At 36.6% G+C, this 22,406-nt stretch overlaps 1 protein-coding gene across 1 annotated transcript; it reads right to left on the minus strand.

Moving 5' to 3' along the window:
* Nucleotides 1–21,205: 21,205 nt before the first annotated feature.
* LOC113291474 lies at nucleotides 21,206–22,189 on the minus strand. Its single transcript, XM_026541002.1, has 2 exons — nucleotides 21,848–22,189; nucleotides 21,206–21,694 (listed from the first exon to the last, which is right to left on the minus strand). Exons 1-2 carry the CDS (start codon nucleotides 22,187–22,189, stop codon nucleotides 21,206–21,208), a joined length of 831 nt encoding a protein of 276 aa, XP_026396787.1.
* Nucleotides 22,190–22,406: the final 217 nt, after the last annotated feature.

The raw sequence follows: 22,406 nt of genomic DNA on the forward strand, positions 1-22,406 counted from the left end.
GTTTGAAAACATTAGTTCGGGATGTTTGGACTTCATGGTACACATACCAAGTATGTATAACATCATTTAAAACCAAAATCCAGGGGTTTAAGTTCGCAAACCCCGTCTGTATACTGCTCCAGGATACGAAAATTCGTTTGCAAACCCGTATGCATACTTGATGTCGATATTCGGTAAACTTATTTTGGCCGTAACTTCTTCGTCCGAACTCGGATGACCTCATTCTTTTTGCATTTTTTTCCTCTTTGAATTCTCTTCAAAATGGAGATGATAAACCTTGAATTTGGATGAGTTAAGATTGGTATTTGTCCGGCTTATTGTTTTTGAGTATTTTGCTCCGTCTCGTCGCACTTGTTCCACTTCTCTTGGACTTGGGCACTTGGATTCTTGGAGTACTAATCTTCTAAGCTCATTTGTATCTTTTACAAGAACGTTGTTGGTGAATCACAAAGAAGGAAGTTCAAGAATGGGCAGTAACACGCATTACTATGGGATTCTTGAATGTTCACAATCATTTTATGTGAACTATGGTGCATCTTTAAAGACTTTGTATGATCTTCTTTGTTAAGAAAATCTTTTTATACGCCTTTGGTATCTGTTCTTGGTGTAAATCCGGGAGAAAAATATTGATTCTACCCTCTAAGGACAAATCATCTTATATGTGCATTACGAGTTTGTCTTGGTGCCTAGGAAACTTCTTATGAGAATTTATTCTTGTTTTTGAGAAGGATTACTAGAGTTTGGAATAGCCATTATTGTGATTACACATAGCTATGTCCAACGTTTTCATCTTCAATTTTTTAGATTTATTTACTTAAATTCTAAAATTGTTTGGAAGATGATTTTTGCAGTATTAATCTTTATGGTTTTAATATTGTTATGGGATATGTGTGTTTACGTCTGTGAACTTGATTGTCCCATACTTTGTCAAAAGTAAAGTCGTTCATGAGTTGATGAAAGAATGAATTGACTTTTGACAAATACAAAAGTTAAGCCTATTATGTCAATTTTTGATAGAAGATAGGTTAAAATGTTTTGTTTTCAAGGATTATGTCTATTATTGTCGTTATGCAAATAGTGATTGAAGATAGAATGAATCCTTATGTATTCCGCAGTATTGATCATCCCTGATCCATATTTTATGTATTACTGTGAGGCTCCGTAATGTATCTTATGTTGAGCATTATACAACCAAGTTGATTTTCTTAGCTTAGTTGTTGTTCCGTGAGATATGTTATGTAGAGCATATTGAACTAAATTAATCATCTTGTTTGGTTATTTATTCATTGCTCCGTAAGTATTCTTATGTCGAGCAAAACAAATGACAATTAAATTGACTACTTTTGTAATTACTTTGGTTGTGTATTCCAATTAGGTTAATTATGGGTTCTCTTGTAATTAATCTAGTTGAGTATTTTCGTGTCTCCATAAGTTCTCTTATGTTAAGCACAATCAATTGAATTGATCATTTTTTGTGTTTAATTTGGTGACGTAGTCCGATTAAATTAATCATGGGTTTACTTGTGATTAATTTGATTGAGTTTTTGGATATAGGAAATCATTCTCATGGTTTTTTTTGTGTCCAATAAAAATCCTTCTTTTCTTTTGAAACTAAGGTCGCTCTTGTTGTTCTTTCGGGAATGACATCAAATGGGGGAGAGTTCTTTTGAACTTTTGCTTAATGGTCATATCTTGAGGGGTGTGCGGCTGTGGAATTTTAGAGGGGTTATCTTGTATCTTTAAACTCCTTGATGAATGCATTTAGCTTCGGCTTTATGATTGCATCTAAATTAGTTGGTATGTATTTTTTCCTTTTGTCATGAAATGTCTCTCTCGGAAATTTCATTATGATCCCGTTCTTGTATTTTGCCAATTTTATTGACAAAAAGGGGGAGAATTAATATGTAGTTCACACTACACATACATATGGTTTACGGATCATTGTGTAAGTGGGAGTGGTTTCCATGTGAGATGGAGTATTGACTAAGGGGGAGTGATACATATCACCATAGTATTATTGTTGAAGTTGTGATACAATTGGACTTTGACACTGTGTAATAATACTATGACACTGTATACCAATGACCGAGACCGATGCTTTCTCATTGTTATAGCTACGGATCTTCAACATCGGTGATGCTAAACTTACAACCTTTGGGATCATTGGAGTACTTGGAAGTGACAAAGATTTCGAGTAATGTTGAAGATTAGACATGTGGAATAGGAGCTACTAAAGTTTCTTTATATTTTTTGTATTCCATGTGTATTGATAGTTTTGTCACTAAAATTGACAAAGGGGGAGATTGTTGGAGTATTGGTCGGTCTAACTCGCATGCGTTGTTATCTCAAGCATGTTTGCCAATGTTAGTGATCAAAACTATAAGTCTTGATCTCTACTCTATTATAGCTAAGTCTCGGACTAGGATAGAAGGTGTAGTTGAGCTCAAGGACTTCATGGTGATTCATCATACAAGTAGAAGAACTACTCAAGAAACCGGTGGAACTTCTCAACAAAAAGGTATGTGAAGACTTGAACTTATTTGTCACTCAAAAGTCTATCTACTCTATCTCCTACTCTTTGAGACAAGAAGTCGTATGCTATATGTAGACTTGGATTATACACATTTGGTATTTCGATCCGAGTATACCTCTCCTATCTATATCTCGAAATATGTGTTGGTAAGCTTTTCGCTTCGATCAAGTTTATATTTACCATGCGACGAAAGTCATGATATGTTTCAATCATCTTGAAAATTGCTTTGACAAGAAATGGTGCAACAACTATATAACGTCCTCTAAGAATGTTTCAATGATTGAAATGAGAGTTTAGATTACATAACCAATGGTGGACATAAGCATTCTTGTGGAAACACATTTATGTATAAGTCCTATTCCTTGAACCAAAGTTTGCGAACTTTGTTGATCAAGAGAACCGGAAGAATGGCATGAGCCAAGTCCGCGAACTCAGTCCGCGAACTGCCAAAATTCTCAAACCCGAGAATTTCTTCTGGAGTTGACAAACTACTTGCATGAAGCTAATTCCGCGAACCGGCGAAGTTCTCAAACCCGAGAATTTCTGCTGGAGTTTGTAAACTATACCCGGTAACTTAAATCCGCGAACCTAGTCTGCGAACTTGGGAAGGTTATATATCTGAAGATGATTTCTGAACTTAAACTTAAAAAGACTAAAGAATGCAGTTTGCAAACCGTTGCTATAAAATTTCATGAACCGATTCAAGTGAATCAAATCATCTTTGCTTCAATTGTGTCTTGTGTAGTACATGAGATTTCCTTGCAATTGAACAACTCTCTAACTATTTCGTTTGAAGTCATTCGAACTAGTTATGGTGAAGAAGATCATGGTTGATATGAAATGCTCATATGGCTAACCATTTGGTTAACTATTGTTGAACCAACAAGTGCATACGTTTGGGTACGGTTAACAAACCTAGAAGCGTGCATTGTCAAGTGTGTGTAACAATCAAAGTTTTCGATCTAACGGTTGAGAAATATTAGCTTGAATCTAAATCAGGTTTTCATATAATGTTGGATATTGATTACTTTGCTACCAAGGTAACCTAATTGCAAACCCTGATTTGAAAGACTATATAAAGGAGACATCTAGTATTGTGCAAAACTAATCCCCACACCTTACATGTGATACTAGTTTGCATACTAGAGTCGGTTCTCCTTTAACCTTTGGTTTTCTTTTTCTAAAACCAGGTTAACGACTTAAAGACTTCATTGGGATTGTGAAGCCAGACCGATACTACTTTTATCGTAGTTGTGTAATCTGATCTTGTATCTTATATCGTACGAGTACAATCAGATTGATTGGCTTGAGATTGATATCTCCGATAGGCAAGATATAAAAAGTAATCACAAACATCTTCGTTTCATTGTTTGTGATTCCGCAACATCTTGTTTCGCTACCATACGATTAATATTGTTGTGAGGTGATTGATAACTCTAGGCTGTTCTTAGGGAATATAAGACCGGATTATCAATTGGTTCATGTTCACCTTGATTATTATCAAAAGACGGAACAAAACCTTTTAGGGCTTATCTGTGGGAGACATATTGATCCTTTGATAAACTTGTCTGTGTGAGACAGATTTGTTTATTGTCCAAGCCTGCGATTTTGGGTCGTAGCAACTCTTAGTTGTGGGTGACATCAGCTAAGGGAATCAAGTGCGCAGTATCCTGCTGGGATCTGAGGCGTAGGGAGTACAACTGTACCTTGGATCAGTGGGAGACTGATTGGGGTTCAACTATAGTCCAGTCCAAAGTTATCTTGGAGTAGGCTAGTGTCTGTAGCGGCTTAATACAGTGTGTGTTCAATCTGGACTTGGTCCCGGAGATTTTTCCGCATTTGCGGTTTCCTTGTTAACAAAATTTCTGGTGTCTGTGTTATTTCTATTTCCGCATTATATTTGTTTATATAATTGAAATAATACATGTAGTGTGTTTGAATCAATCAATTGGAAATCCGACCTTTGGTTGTTGATTGATATTGATTGATCCTTGGATATTGGTCTTTCGTACCATCCAAGTTATTCCTTGTATTTTATTAGAACTCGCAGTTCTTGCTTGAGTAAATCAAATCAAGAAGAGAGATATAAACTCGTTGATATACTTTTAATTGATTTAGTCTTGTTGATTCTCGTAAAAGTGTATTCGGGTTTGTTCATACAGATTTCTAAGCGAAATATTGGGTGATGTTATTAGACCCCCGCTTTTTCATAAAGACTTAAACATGTTTGCATGTTCTGATACCAATTGAAAAAGCGGGGGTCTAACAACCACACTCAATATTTCGCTTAGAAATCTGTATGGACTAACTCTTATATACTTTTCAAGAGAATCAACTAGACAGTCAGACTCAATCTTAAGAAAAGTATATCTAAGAGTTATATCTCAATTTCTCAATTCAATCTGCAATCAAGCAAATAGGAATTTGTGAGCCTGATTGAATATAAGAAATAACTTGGATGGTATCAAAAACCAATATCCAAGTGTCAATCAATTTAATCAATAACCAAAGGTTGGATTCATAATTGATTGAACTTACGCACAACCTGTGATATTTCAATTATATAAACAAATATAATGCGGAAATGAATTAACACAGACACCGGAAAATTTTTTAACGAGGAAACCGCAAATGCAGAAAAACCTCGGGACCTAGTCCAGATTTGAACACCACACTGTATAAAGCCGCTACAGGCACTAGCCTACTCCAAGTTAACTTCAGACTGGAATGTAGTTGAGCCCTAACCAATCTCACACTGATCAAGGTACAGTCGCGTTCCTTACGTCTCTGAATCCCACCAGGACTTTACGCACTTGATTCCTTTAGCTGATCTCACCCACAACTAAGAGTTGCTACGACCCAAAGTCGAATACTTGATAAACCAATCTGTCCCACACAGAAAAATATATTGAATAGATAAATCTGTCTTCCACAGAAATACCTATAAATTTTGTTCCGTCTTTTGACATATCATGGTGAAGAGGAACCAATTGATATATCGGACTTATATTCCCGAAGAACAGTCTAGTAATATCAATCACCTCACAATAATCTTAATCGTATGGTAGCGAAACAAGATATTGTGGAATCACAAACGATGAGACGAAAATGTTTGTGACTACTTTTTATCTTGCCTATCAGATATTAAATATCGAGCAAATCTTAGAGAAGATAGTACTCAATCACGATAGAAAACAGCAAGATAAGAACACGCAACTACAGAGAAAATAGTTGGGTCTGGTTTCACAATCCCAATGAAGTCTTCAAGTCGTTAACCTACATGGTTTTGGAGAAAACCTAAGGTTAAAGGAGAATTGACTCTAGTCGCAATTAGTATCACACATGAGGTGTGGGGATTAGGTTTCCCAGTTGCTAGAGTTCTTCTTTATATAGATTTCAAATCAGGGTTTGCAATCGATGTTACTTTGGTGACAAAGCATTCAATATTCACCGTTAGATGAAAAAATGATTTGACTCAAGCTAATATATTTCAACCCGTTATATCAAACTTAGCTTTTTACACGCAAATGAAAAGTGACTTTATTTAGATATGGGTAACCGTACCTAAACGTGTACACATTGTTGGCTCAACAATAGTTAACCGAAGTTAGCCATGTGAACACTTTCATATCAACCATATTCATCTTAACCATAAATAGTTCAAATGTCTTAAATGAAACTAGTTCTATAGTAGTTCAATTGTTTATATTCTCATGGAAGTATATAAGAAACAATTGAAGCAAAATCGATTTTGATTCACTTGAATCAATTCATGAACATTATAGCCACGGTTTAAAAAAGATTGAATTTTTTATTATATAAATGCATTAGTTCATGAACAAACCGATTTTAGAACTTAACTTACTCAAGTATTCATTCGGGTACACATACCTAAGTAGCCGGACTAAGTTTGGGTTCTAGTATGCGGACGGGTACGCATGCCACTAAATATAAACCAAACTCAACAGAAAATTTCGGAATTTGAACTTATGCCAGTTCGCATACCGTTATGCATACTATAGTTCTCGGACTTTCATTAACCAAACAGTACGCATACGGGTATCCATATTATGGTTCCTGGACTTGGATTACACATATGCAAGTATGCATACTGTGCTCATAATGTGAGACAGCTAGTGTCGTCTTCCAAGAATGTTTCAATGATTGAAATAAGAGTTTAGAACAATTAACCATGATTGGACACTATTAGCTTTAAAGCAATTTTCAAGTGATCGAATGATCAATACGAAACATTCCGAGTCTACATCAAATGATTGTCTCATACAAATCATGTAAGATGTTACCAGGTGATTTTCACGTGATATCTTTTGACTTTCGTCAAGAAAAAAAGATGAATTTAGTTAAAGCGAAATCTTACCAACACATATTTCGAGAAATATGTAAGCAAGTTAAACTCAGCTTGAAATATCAAATGTGTATAATTGAAGTCTATATAGTTATACAACTTTTGTCTCAAATAAGATATTGAGTAAATAGACTTTTGAGTGACAGATGAGTTCAAGTCTTCACATACCTTTTGTTGATGAAGTTCGAAAAGCTCCCCTTAGTAGTTCTTCGTCTTCAATCGATAAACGCCGTGAATTCTAATCTAAACTACACTTTCTATCCTAATCTGAGACTTAGCTATAAGTAGATTATAAATCAAGACTTATAGTTTTGGCAACTAAACTTGACAATCTTGAGATAAACGCTTGCGAGTTCGACCGAGCAGTGCTCTAACAAGGAAAGTCGTTGAAAGTTTCAAGGAAGTTTTACTATTACCAAAGATCATGCATGACTTTGTTTCAACTACCTTTTGTGAATTAAATGATGTTCACCTTAACACAACAGTGTACCCTCATCAAGAAATTCCCTAGTAAGAAAGATGGTGAGGAAGGCGCCAAAATTATGGCATACACATTATATTGGGTAAAATATGAATATTTAGTGAAGCCGTAGAATTCATGATTGGATTCCTCTAAAAGGTATGTCTATAAACTTGAGAAAGCTTTATGATTCTATTATTACGTGATTGATGCCATGATCCATTAATATAAAAAAAAATAAAAAAAATTGTTATTTCTATTCTTATTTTTCTCTAATGGTGGGTTTGTTTGTATAATTCACAATTTCCAGGAATTTATAATCCCATAGCATTAAAAATTCTAGGATTCATGTAAATCCCTCATATGTTTGGTAACTCAGTTAAAATTCTTAGGATTCGTAAAATTTTCTTGTTTTAAAGTCCATGTACTATTTGGAATTGCCTAAGAATCTTAAAAGTGTATATATGGAAGATTTGAAGTTTAAAAAAATGGGTCCATAAATCCCTCACTAAGTTTCCCAGCAAATCTTAGGGGGGAGGAGTCGGACTCCATATGGAGGATTTGATGGAAAAGTGATTCCCGTCGGAAACGTAATTCCAGGGATTTGGGAAACCAAATGTACCGCGGGAAACGTAATTCTACCAAATCCCCTAGATCCATAAATCTCACCTTTAAAATTCTGCAGCCAACCCCACCGCAAGTGATTTGGTGGAAATCCGAGTACAATCATGATTAATTGTTTAAACACTTACTTGAAGTTAAATACCCAATGTTTCTGAAGACAATAATTTATATCTCTTATACACATTGAGCCACTGCTCCATAGATATTTGATCACATCAAAAGGTTATGTGACCTTCTTGTGATAATGGTTATGAATGAAAATTTCCCTAGTGGTTGTCATAATTGTATTCTATGCACCTATAAATTAAAGAGTCAATATAGTTTTATATGACTCAAGGTGTAGCACATCGCTTGTGAGTCCAAATTGTAATGACTCGATGTGGGTATCAACACTTCTTATACTCTTTGTTGAGTTCTCCCTGCCTATTTGACTCCTAAACAAGAAAGTACAACAGGATCCATGGGAATTTCTACATAACAAGCTAAGAAGGATATGCACTAAATAAACTATCTAATCATAATGCTGATATTTAAACTTATGTTATGATTTTTGGGTTGAACTCTCAAGACATAATTGAAATGACGAGGGTACCCAAGTGTCGCACAATCTTTTCGTTTCAACCTTTAAGTCTGATACCTTGAGCGATCGTCTATACACAAAGTTGTGACAATACAAATTCAAGATATTCACTTGATAATAGCTACAGTTCAAAACCAATTTACTATAGGATCAATATCAAGTGATTGGGATCCACGTACTGGTATATTTACTTTTAATAATAATAAAACAATTATAATTGTGGAATGTAAAAGTAAATGAGACAACAAGATTTTGTTAATGAGGAAACCACAAATGCAAAAAAAAAAAAACGGGACCTAGTCCAGTTTTGAATACTCTCAGAATTAAGCCGATATACAAACAAAGCCAACTTCGTATAGTTGAGACCAAGTAATCTGCCCCTAATTACTTAGTTCCCTCAGTATCCCTATGCCTATAACCATATGGTCAACATACGTGAATCCCAAGATAGTGATTTACGATGTAAAGTCTTCAGCACTCAACTCCTTTTGATCATTTTCCAAACAGTTAAGGAACAAAGTTGTTTGGTAACTATTCAGATAATATTTATGCAAAGATTCGTTGAGTTTCTACAAAGGCTCTTACATTTAAACTAGTAAACTATTTTTTCGGGAAAGATCAGTCCATATCCGAAATAATCATATCTAGATTCACAACTATCAAATTCGGATACTGAAGAATACCACCAAATGATAGTTTCCGATCTAAACAACTATATGATCAAATCTATCAAAAATAAATCAGATCTTGGTCGAATCCCATCCTATCAAGATGTGTGCACTAATATCACGAGATGCGAAGACCAATCAGAAAAATCTTCTTGTCTTGAAATTTTCAATTGCCTTCTATTGTACCTATACAACAAAAACCTGATTCCACTTATGATCAATCACACACAGAACGGAGTCTGTTAACAATGGATGATCATAAGTTGTCTTCAGATCTAAAAAAGTTCTAAAGATCCCGTCATACTTTATCTAGTTTGAGTGACCTCGTGTCAGAAGAGAATGATCTCAAGAATAATCAAACTAGGTGAAATCAAAGTTTCAACAACCGTTAGTTAATAAAACAAATAATCGTAAACTAAAATAATGATGCAATTATCTAGTTTTCCCACCAACGGTACTCGTACAGCTTCTTGATCCCACATAAGTCTTTAAATGAGCGGTCCTAAGAGATTTCGCCTAATTAGGGTACTTTCCTCTCCGGATAGACGACTCCACCAGGAATACCACGAATTCATTTTTCCTGGCTCATAGCTTGCAAACTCAACTATTTATAGATTAAGGTTGTTTAGACAACAAGGAAATTCCAAAACCGAAAGATTCTCAAGATATGCAACATGTACCTAATTTTGATTTTCATATTTCCAACTAATATCCAACCTGTAATTCCGAAATCTCTCTTTAGAAAAAATCCAATATTAGTTTAGCACTTAACTAATATAGCTTTTCAAGAGATATGTTTTGATTGCTGGAAAATCAAAAAAAATATTATTCGAAAATCTTAATTAAAAGATTCTCAATATTTCGGTTCGGAATCACCTTGAGTATCAAGGAATATCTTTGAAAAATTAAAGATAAGAAATATGTACATGTTCAAATTATGTCGACATCTTGAACTTTCCTATTTAGAAAACCCTAATTCCAAACTTACACAAAACCGTAAGTAATATGTGAATGCTGAAAATCGATTTTGCTGGACCCGTTCTACCATGACTCGTAACATATATTAAGATCTATTATACTAAGTCTCCAAATATAGGTATGGATTGGTTCTACCATGACTCCCAATGAAATCTAGGATCAGTTCTACCAAGACTCCCAACAAAATCTAGGATCGGTTCTACCAAGTATCCCAAAATAATTAGGGGTCGGTTCTACCATAACTATCAACATAAGTTAAGATCGGTTCTACCAAAATTCCCATCTTAGGTTCGAACTGGTCATCCAATATATCTTCATAGAAAATCAGACCAAAATACCTATTGATTTATTTTCGATGAAGAATCAAGTTTTGTATATGTACTTCCTTTAAACATATGTAATCAAACATAGTTTCCTAAGATGACATCACACTTGTATCCAATACACAATCTAGTAAAAAGTTACATGGATTATATAGATGTCGCATTTACGAAGTTCAAAAGATAAATGTTATACTTCTTAACTAAATGTTCTTCCTTGACACTTTGATCATAATAAAGTGACCAAGTCTAATACTAGATTATTAAATATAACCTCGCATGTTATCTTTTCAATCTTAAACACTTAAAAATAATGATATGAATGGAAACAAGTCAAGTCACTATCACTAACCTCAAGTGGAAGGATGATATCTTCATCGTAGTCGATGCGTCTTCACGATATTCAGGTCTTCAGAGTAATACTTGTATGTCTCAACATTCCTAGACTTTCTAGTCTAACCTAAACGAAGTTGACTCTAGTACATTTAATAAAGCGACTATAGTTGAGTTTTGATACTAAAATATGACAACCAAACTTGACATACCAATGCTTGGTGGGTTTAACTGAGAAATGCTTTAACAATGATAATCATACAGATTACGAGTGCAACATTCACCATAGTTAAGATATAATGGGTCAAAGGTGAAGTACTCATGGTAGACAAACAAATTCGGCTAATGATCCATGCATATACCTCGAGTATGATTTTTTTTTACCTAACTTGATTTGTGTTTAAGTTTTTGAATACACAGGTTAGAAGAAACAAACAAATTCGATGACTTTTAGTTTTTGGTGTTTACTGCAAAGAAGAAATTTCGAGTTCAAGTTTGTGTTGTTTAAACTCTCGAAATATGATTCAAGCAATGGTTGTTCATAGATTTTTAACAATCTTGCGTTAAGAACAATTTATTGTTTATGAAATATTTTTGTTTCAAGTTGATCATTTGAAAATTTCACAAGCAATGATATTTATTATCTATGACCATTAGGAAAGTTTCAAATTTTCCAAAGAGAGTATTCAAAACTTCTGTATTTTCTGCTCAGGGTAGGGTGGCAAACCATCTAGCAAACCATAGATATATGAGTTCTGAACTACATGAAGGATGGCCAACAGTTCACCAACCGTGAAGTTCAGATTAGGACAATTCATAACCCAGTTCGTGACCCATTGACATCTGATTTTAGGAAACAGGACAGTTCGCGAACCTAGTTCACGAACCTTAATGTTCTGAATGGGACAGTTTACGAACCAGTTCACCAACCTCCCAGTTTAATGAATTTCGCAGATTCTTTTAGACTATTTTTATAAATATGTTTGGCATTACTAAAACTCTCATAAACACTCCTAAGACAGATTTGATCATTAAACCACTTTGTGTTTGTGAATTTTTGTTTAATCTTGAGTGTTATTGAACACTATTATTGCGTGAATGTTCACAACCTTCTTGGTCCATTTGTGAACTCGTGGTTCATGGTTTTTATTGATTATATGTGCATCTTCTTCTTTGTCAAGTAAACCTTTTCACACGCTTTTGGTAGCCATTCTTGGTGTAAATCCTTGCGGAAAAGATTGATTCTTCCTTCTAACAGTAATTCAAATCTTATTGACACAAGTTTGTATCTTAGCTAAGATGACCGCAATACTTGATCTCCATCATTATATATTGTGTATTATTTGATTACCATGAGATAGTTCTAAATTATTTAGTAACACGATCTCATGAGAAACTTAAAATGATTGATTCTTATCTCATATCTCCTTGTGGGATTGCTAAAATAAAAAATTAAAAATCCTTGTCTTTAGAGAAAGATCGCTTTTGTTGTTCTTTCGAGAATGACATCAAATGGGGAAAGTTCTTTTGAACGTGTGTTTAATGATAATATCTTTGTGGGGAGTGCGGATGTGGAATTGTATGAGATGTTTGTGCCTTATGTATCCTTGACGCAAACCGATATTTCTTGGTTGAAATGGTATAACCTAAGGTTGGTATGTATTCTCTAGTGTTGAAACTCTTTAGATTAGTTCATAATTATCCCGATTTCTCTCCTTTGCCAATTTTGTTGACAAAAAGGGGGAGAAGTATTAAGTAGCATCATACTACGACATATGGATTTTTGGAGCATTATGTAAGGGGGTGTTGATTATAATCTATAGGTTTTACCTATTATGCAAAAGAAGTAAGTATTGACTAAGGAGGAGAACATATCATCGTAGTATTGATTCAAAGTTTTGGTACAATTCAACTTTGAGGAACGTAAAAATACCACGCTTCGGCATAATATGCTACGGATCTTTAACAAGTACAGAATGAACAAATGCAAAATCGAAGACGTTGAATATTCAAGAAATAAAGAAGCATTGTGGAATTATAACATATGTAAAATGGTTTTGTCACTAAGATTAGCAAAGGGGGAGATTGTTAGAGAAATTATCGTTTGAAGCTGTTAGAGCATTGCTCGGTCGAACTCGCAAGTATTGATATATCAAGTTTAGTTGATCAAAACTATTGTCTTGATTTCTAGTCTACTTATATCTATGTCTCAGATTAGGATAGAATGTGTAGTTGAGATTTAGACTTCACGGCGTTCATCGATTGAAGACAATGATCTACTGAGGAGAACTTGGAGGAACTTCATCAATAAAAGGTATGTGGAGACTAAAACTTATCTATCACTCAGAAGTATATTCTATTATATATTCTAATGAGACTAAGTCGTATATCTATATAGACTTTTATATTATACACATTTGATATTTCGAGCTGAGTTTAACTCCGTTATCTATTTATCGAAGTATGTGTTGGAAGCTTTTTTCTTTAGCTACGTTCATCAAATTCTTGACGAGTTTAGTTGGAAACAATCTATTTGTTGGAAACTAAATAATAAGTCAAAAGATGATCATGTGGAAATTGCCTTGAAACATCTTACATGATTTGTGTGAGACAATCATTTGATTCAACTTGGAATGTTTTGTATTGATCACTCGATCACTTGATAATTACTTGAAGCTAATAGTTTGTGTAAGACAGCTATTGTCGTCTTCAAAGGATGTTTCGATGATTGAAATGGGAGTTTAGAACAAAAATCTTTGTCAGGATACAGCACAGTATGCATACCTAGTATGCAAATTGTCTTGGTATAATTCAGGTCCGGGAACCTTGTTTGCATACCTATTATGCGAACGGTTATAATTGTTAAAGTACGGGAACCTTGTTTGCATACTAGTATCCAAATGGTTCTACCTGAGTTAGGTCCGGGACGGCTGTTTGCATACCCGTTTGTAAACGGTTGGACAAGACCAAAGTCCAAAAGCTATAGTTTGCGTACTTGTTTGCAAACTTAGTGTCTAAAGTTCAAAAAGCGGTTAAGTATGTTTTTCATACTCATGAACAAATACATTTATGAATTAAGGAATGCAATCTTTGCAAACCATGGCTTAATGTTTATGAATTGATTCTTGATAATCAATCCGATTTAGTTTCAATTGGTTCATATATATTTTTATGAGATAGTGAACAATTAAACAACTCTATGTGAAAAACAGTTAGATTCATTTGATTATCTTTCATGATTGATTGATCATCATAGTTGATCTATATGTGTTAGATGAATGTGGTTAAGACAAAAGTGTTCATATTTGCTAACTTCGGTTAACTGTTATTGAGCCAACTCAAAATACACGTTTAGGTACGGTTACCCATATCTAAATGAAGGTATATTTGATTTTTGTGTAACAAGCTAAGACCATATAATGGTGGAGAGATATTGCTTTGGTTTTAAGCAGACTTAGCTTGAATCTTGAATCAGGTTTTCATCTAACGGTGAATATTGAATGCTTTGTTATAAGCTATCTTAGTTTTGATTGAAAGTAAAACCTGATTTGAAAGACTATATAATGGATAACTCTAGCAACTGGAAAACCTAATCCCGACACTTTTCTATGTCCTAGTTGTGACTAGAGTCGATTCTCCTTTAACCTAGGTTTTTCCAAAACCATTATAGGTTAACGACGTGAAGACTTCATTTGGGATTCGTGAAGCCAGATCCAACTATTTTCTCTGTAGTTGCATATTCTGATCTTACTTGTTCTATCGTATTGAGTATTATCTTCTCTAAGATTTTCTCGAGATTTATGTCTGATAGGTAAGATATAAAAAGTAATCACAAAGTTCTTCGTTTCATTCTTTGTGATTCCGCAATAACTTCTTATACTACCATATAGTTAAGTTATTGTGAGGTTATTGATATTTATAGGCTTCTCTTCGGGAGTATAAGACCGGATTATCAATTGGTTCATGTTCACCTATATTTATCAAAAGACGGAACAAAACTTCATAGGTACTTCCGTGGGAGACATATTTATCTATCAGAATAGATTTATCTGTGGGAGACATATTTGTTTATAAGTCTTCGACTTTGGGTCGTAGCAACTCTTAGTTGTGGGTGAGATCAGCTGAGGGAATCAAGTACGCAGAATCCGACGTGGTTCTATAGGCTTAAGGAATGCGACTGTACCTTAATAGGTGTGATACTTGGTTAGGGCTCAACTACATTCCAGTCTGAAGTTAACTTATACTAGGCTAGTGTTTGTAGCGGCTTAATACAGTGTAGTGTTCGATCTGGACTAGGTCCCGGGGTTTTTCTGCATTTGCGTTTTCCTCGTTAACAAAATTTCTGGTGCCTGTGTTATTTCTTTTCCGCATTGTATTTGTTTATATAATTGAAATATCACAGGTTGTGCGTAGTTCAATCAGTTGGTAAACCCGACCTTGTTTGTAGGATATAACTTGATTGACACTTGGTCATTGGTCTTTGGTACCGTCCAAGTTATTTATCTTATCAATCAGGCTCACGGATTTCTATCTGTTTGATTTGCTGATTGGATTGAGAAATAAGATAAAGCTCTTTGATATATCTCTTGATTGATCTCGCTTTTAAGTTGGTTCTCTCGGAATAATATTGGATTTAGTCCATACAAATTTCCGAACGGATTATTGGGTGTGGTTGTTATACCACCGCTTTCTCAGAAGTGATTAGCATTGGTATGTCAAGTTAGACAAATTCTTGATTTTGTTTACTAAAGTCAGTTTCAGACTAGATTAGGTCTAAGAAGTGGAGTATATAATCAAATAAATCCTTGAATAATAGAGATTGAAGACTAGACGAATAAATCTTGGAGAACTTCATTAAAGGTTATTAACAATTTCTTGATTCTCTTATCTATTCTACCTCCCTATTTATCAAAACTAATGCTTACTATATAGAACAATTCCTATGACGGTAAATATAAATTTATATGCACACTCGAGGATATTTGAGCCCATGACTTTTGTGAGAATGACCGTTATCTCTAGAAAGGTCACCATGTTGTAGTGAATGAGTAGGTAAGCAACGAGCCAAAAGTCACTCAATTCCGAGTTATAACGAAGAAGTTATGAGTGATATATGTACGCAACACTTATATGTGTGGATAAATTTGATTTCATGAATAAGAAATTGTACATGATATTTTGGCAACAGTTCGTGAACCTAAACCGTGAATACGTGATTAAAAGCATGTTTTGGTCAAGTATTTGGGTGTTTTCTAACCTAGACAAGGTAGTTTTTTTCCTAAGAAACCTAACCTTGACCATTCACTATAAATAAGGGTTTTATGTAACCACACAACCTATCCCTTAAAAAATTATGTGTGTGTTGCATAAGGTTGTTTTCCATATCTTTGTTCTTCACGAACAAGAATGATATTTTAAAAGACTTTACTTGGGGATCGTAAAGCACGGGGAAGCTATCTTCTTTGATAGTTATGGAACTTGTTCTTAGGTGTTTTTCATAAATCCAAGATTTGATAGATCAAGATATCTCTATATTATTTCTAGGTCATATTTTGAGAAATATTCAATTAGGGTTTACAGTTCCGTAACATAATTCATTTGAGGAGTATCTTCCAAAGAGAATTAACGTTCTGCTAGAAGATTTTTCAAGAGCATCTTCTAAAGAGAATTAGGTTTCTGCTAGAAGGTTTACAAGAGGAATTCCTAGAGAGAATTAATATTCTGCTAGGAGTTCTACAAGTGCACGAATACAACTGAAGCAGGTATTACATCTAGTCCGAAATCTAGTAGCTAATTACAGTAAAATTTTAAATCAGTGAGTGTTCAATCTGGACTAGGTCCTAGGGTTTTTCTACAAGATTGCAGTTTTCCTCGTTAACAAAAATCTCTGGTGTCTATGTTATTTCTTTTCCACATTATATTGATTTATCTTTATAATTGAAATATCACATGTTGTGGGTATCTTAACCTAAACAGTTGTTTTGGGGTAAAAACGGATTCTGCTGTTTTTGGTAATTTGGGGTGTATTGATGACAAACGAGTTCAAACCCTAAATAAATGCACTGCACGGGAATGCTTTTAGGTTCGATAAATCAATCTGTAAGACTCTGGCCTAAACCAAGAAATGGTCGTTCCAGATTCAATTCAGTCACAAGGTGAAGGAGAAGGGTTGATCTTAGGGAGAGAAGCGGAGAAGGTGTTTGAGATCAGAGTGTTGAATTATGAAGGTGTGGTTGTTTATGACTTGTGTATCAGAAAATGGTTTCTGGATACTTGTATTGATAACACTTGTGTTCCCCCTTTTTTGAAATAGATTGAAAATCTATTTATACAAGTCATTAGAGCGCAACCCTGATCTCGTAGGAAGTTAAGTAGTGGAGTAATGGAGTTGTGTAAGAGGTGGTTATCATTGTGTGATCACACTTTCACCCACTACTCCATCAATACTAATTGTCCATCTTTTCCTTTCACGTTCTCGTAATGGGCGCGTTGCACGCCGCACGCTGTAAACCGCCAGACCAATACCTCATTAAGCATCCACCAGTTTGTGACATGTTTGATGTCTCGAATAAGTGGGTCAAGTCATGGGACCCTCCGCGGAGAATAGCATGGTTCTATTAGGTGAAACAACTAAGTTGTTTATGAGGCCAATATAAAATATTGTATGTATTCGATGTATGTGAAGCATCGCATTCAAGCAGCTCAAACTAATCGATGTGTATGAAGCATCATTGTTTTAGAGCCTGATTGAATAAGTCGCGGATAGGCGTCTTAAAGGAGGCAGCATGATCGACCACCTTTGGGTGATCGTTTGAGGACCCTACGGTCAAGTCATTACTTGTCTGATCGCCTCATGTGGAAGAGGGATGGCCAGTCTTGACAATGTTACTTTGCTTATCTTCGAAAAACAAATACACACCATCCAACTAGGTTAGAAAAGTTGGATGGACGAGATGATTTGCGGCAGTTGCATACTGCCACTGACGCAACTTTAGGGTTTAAGGAGCCGTGTTTCCCACCCCTCTTTGGGCATGCATTTCGAGGCATTGATCCCTAGTTTGCGTAGGCCGGTCAATCAAGTGTAAAGGTGGGACCACAGTGATCCTGTTGACATCTTCGGGGCCGTTTAAAATTAAATCTAAGCCACTCAAATCAGCTGGCGAAGATGATTGGTCGTGATCGATTTGCGACAGTAATGTTTTGCCGCAAAGTAATTTTAGGTTTTGAAAACAGTGTGCTAACGCTACTTTGGGACGGCGATTTGGTGTGCTTTGGAATTTCTATGAGAAGGTCAATCGGCCATGTGTGGTGTTGGGTCGATGGTGAACGCGTTGGCATCTCCTTGATTGTTTGAAACACGATATAAGCCGTCCAACTAGGCTGGTGAAGTTGTACAGATACGATCGATTAGCGGCAGTTGTAGGACGTCGCTTATTCAATTTAGGGTTTTCAAGGCTACGCGATCATACTAGTTTGGGTGAACGATTCATTACGTTCTCGGCTTGCTGTGATCAAGTCGATCAACCATGGGTGTATCTGGGTCTTCGGTGTACATGCCAGTACTTCTATGGTCGATCAAGATGCTATCTAAGCCGTCCAACTAGGCCGGCTAAGTTGGACGGACGTGATGCGTTTTGAGACCGTGTTTGCTGGTCTCAATTCGTTTAAGCTATTTTACACATCGTGAACGTCCATGTTTGAGTAAGCGATTGAGCACCCTATAGGATTTCCGCATGCGAGTCGATCGACTAGGGCACTAGTTGGCCCGCTGATGATCATGCTTGCGCTTCCTTAACCGTTCATAGGAGGATCCAAGCCGTCCAACTAGGCCGACAAAGTTGGACGTTCGTGATGCTTCTAAGACCGTTTTGAACAACCTAGTTCGTTCGAGATCCTTCCAAACAACGTGACCACCCTACTTAGGGTTAGCGTTTGATAACGTTGGGATGTACTTAAGCATGGTCCGATCGGTTAATACGTGAGTGGGCCCATAGTCGTTCAATGCAGTAATCACCTAGTTCTGCCAGGAGTGGTCTATGTTTGTTGAATTATGCGGCCAAATTGTGTGGCCGTGATCGTTTCTGAGACTGATATAATCAATCTAGATTTTCCTTTAAGGAATTCAAGCGCGATTGAGCTGACTTAAAAGCGCATTGATATGAGATTCTCTTTGTCAGAGAGTGATGTAGCCCGTGGGGTATTTTCATGCAGATCTCAATACTGACACTTCGGGAGATTCATGTTACTCTGCTGAGAGTGAATACTCCATCGTCATATCATGTCAATAATGAGAATTCGGCCGAGAACAGAGCATAGGTAAATACCAGGAAGGTCAATGCATTAATAACTAATGCAATAGGTTGAATTTTATGGAATATCTGAGATTCATGCACCAATTCTGATAAATTTCATAAATACATCAAATTACTCAATACATATATTAGTAATAGAACACTCATCATTTTCAAATGGCTTTTCTTCCTTTGCAGGATGAAAGCGTATTAAATGTAGGGTTTTACAATTTTGACCCCGAACTAAAAAACCACCATCAACATTAAGTCCCCTGCTTAGTTCGTAATAATGACATTGTTGCGGAGTAAGCACTAGATGGTGATAGACAAGAATAAATCGAAAAGGCAAGATATGGAAGGATTACCAGGAAACATTGACGCACTGTTAGTCTGGCCATGTAGTATTGACGCTCACGGGGCAGCTTCCCTCCTCAGTGCATGGAACAAAAGAAAAACCTTTTCTACACTTGGATTCCGATCCGTGCCTATAAAAGGGAGGTCGTCCTTCCTCTTTATTGTTCGCTCTGCCCACGTATCTTCTTGCGGCAGTTGGTGCTCTGTGTTGATCTCCCGCAGGGAGGTGGCTTCTACTTGAATTTGGAACAACGACCCCGCATCCCCAGTCATGCTGACTCGGAATCGGTTTGAAAATTTTTGACCATCCAACGGTCCCTTCCTGGTTTTTAATTAGGGTTGCAACAAGAAGCATGACCTATTTAGCGTTGAATCCTCGCTTATCAGATGAATCTTGTTACATCTTTTCAGTCTTGTTTTTGGGTTTCTGTCATGTATATATACAGAGACACCCTTATTGTTCCGAGATAAAAGTCCTCCCTGCTTTCATTACGTCAGATTGAAGTGGATCATCTTCCTCATCTCGGTCAGATTCTTCTGCTAAACGCAAGCGGCTTGTATACATAGTATGATTCTGAATATTTACTGGCTTTGAAGTAGTGATTCTTCTTTTTCTTTTGTAGTTTAATCATCATTTTCTTTCAGAGCGGCCGAATACCTGAGCCTTTCGACAGTTCTCCTGCTCGAACTATGCGAGTCAAGAAGATCATACCGGTATATTTTCCACTAGTGAATGTGTATTTATCTGTCATGGCCGGTAGGTGATGAGATCTTATCTTTCTCCTCTTTTTTTTTTTTTTTTTTTTGCAGAGGTATCCTTCTGGAACATGTGTAACAGTGGTTGATGATGATGATTTAACCACTCCTCCCCCTTCAAGATCCAACTCGCCTGCTACTGACCTGGAAGACGCTGATTTGGGTGACTCCTCATACGAGTACCCCAATGCGGGCTTGCATTTCGATATTCACATGAGATGTTTGTCTTCTAGTTACTGGGTTGTCAGCGGTTTTCTAGTGAGGAAAGAGTTCATGCCTATGTATGCAAAAATATGGAGAAGGTACGGCCATATTGCAACTAGGAACGTGGTGCGGCACTGCTCGTCTGCTTTAATTACTACAGTGAACTGTCTCCTACCCATGATTGCCAAGATGGAAGGCACATCCGTTCGTGATGTTGCTGAATCAAGTATTGAGAAGTGGGAAGATATAATATCTACCTGTGAATCCATGGAGTTCAAAGTGGGTTGGTTGCGGCAGCGCCTTGATGTTATCAAAGTTGATCGAGCTGGTATCATCGCCAATGTTGTCCCTGCTATGAAAGCCATCTTGGAAGAGGAGAAGGCCTTGGCTGCGGAATCTTAGAAGGTGGAGCAGGCGATCCGAGACTTGAAGAGTAGGACTGAAACGTACCAAGAGAGTCTGAAAATGATGCTTTCAAGGAACTGCAACTTGTTGGACGGCCTTTTCTGAGTCGTACTTTTGTCTTGAATAAGTAGGCACAATGATGTTTGGATCGTTTTTTTTTTTTTTTTTGAGGTTTTGAACCTTGCTTTGGAAAATAAATTGCATTGGATTTTGTTAAGTGAATGGAGTTTACATCACCATGTTTTCATTAATGGAGAATTCAATAACTGAGACGTGAGAAGAGTGACAATGCCTGATTTTTGCGTTGCGAGGCGGCAAGATATAGAACGATGGTCAGGCGTAGAATTCCTTGATCCATTTTCCATTGATGACTGCTTCCAATTTACCTCCATCCTCTTTAATGATCTTGTAGTAGCCAGTGTTGTAAACCTTGGTGATCACATAGGGACCTTCCCTTTTTGAAGAGAATTTTGATGTGGACATCTCTTGCTGAATGTGCTTGGCAGTCTTCAAAACTAAATCTCCCACTTTGAAAACTCGAGGGTTTACAGCTTTGTCGTACGCTCTGGAGATCATGCTTCTGTATGTTTGAGTACGTTCCTCTGCTTTATCTCTCCTGGAATATAGGGTGTCCAACTCGGCAATCCTGGAGCTCGATGCTTCGGCTTCATTCCAGTGGACCCCACTTGCTGCTTCAATCCTGGATGACGGAATCTTAATCTCTTCCGGGAGAATCGCGTCCGCACCGCAGACGAGTGAGTAAGGGAAAACGCCAGTAGAACTCCTAGGTGCCGTCCGATGCGCCAACAATGCCATTGGTAGCTGTTCATGCCATGTCCTGGGATGATTATGCACTGTTCGACTGAGAATCCGAATTAAGGTTTTGTTGGTGCTTTCGGCTTGCTCATTCCTCTGTGGGTAGTAGATGATGGAGAAGACCTGCTTAATTCCATATTTTTCGAGCAACTCTCGTACCTGTTTGTTGGCGAAAGGAGTGCCATTATCAGTAATGATATGTTTAGGAGCGCCAAATCGACAAATGATGTGTTCCTTAATGAACGCCGCGATTGTTGCTCCAGTAGTCCCTCGTAGAGGAATGGCTTCAACCCACTTGTTAAAATACTCCGTTGTGGTTATGATATACTCGTGCTGTTTTGATGATGGCGGGTTGATCTTCCCAATGAAGTCAAGTTCCCAACTGTAAAATGGCCATGGACTACTCACCGAGTGTAAAGGAGTAGAAGGTACATGAATAAGATTTCCTTGAATTTGACATTCGTTGCATCTTTGAACAAACGCAGCGGCATCGTCTTTCATGGTTGGCCAGTAGTATTTTTCGTGTATCTGGAGAAATAGTTTCTTCTTTCCCTGGTGTTCGCCTTCGTGCATTTCTTTCATCAGAATCGGGATCTCCACCTCGGCCAGGCACCATAATAGGTCGCCTCCAAAGCTTTTGCCGTACAAGATTCCTTCATGAAATAAAAATCTCTTGGCTCGTTGCTTCATTTTGGCTACGTCCTTATTTATTGTAGGG

This window comes from Papaver somniferum, chromosome 6 (assembly GCF_003573695.1).
Source record: "Papaver somniferum cultivar HN1 chromosome 6, ASM357369v1, whole genome shotgun sequence".
NCBI lineage: Eukaryota > Viridiplantae > Streptophyta > Magnoliopsida > Ranunculales > Papaveraceae > Papaver > Papaver somniferum.

Bases quoted from the DNA above. Each gene is read 5' to 3' on its own strand.
- LOC113291474 (XM_026541002.1), bottom strand. From the start codon at position 22,189: ATGAAAGACGATGCCGCTGCGTTTGTTCAAAGATGCAACGAATGTCAA. The intron at 21,695-21,847 runs GTACGAGAGTTG...TGGCATGAACAG, and splicing joins CTCCTTTCGCCAACAAACAG to CTACCAATGGCATTGTTGGC.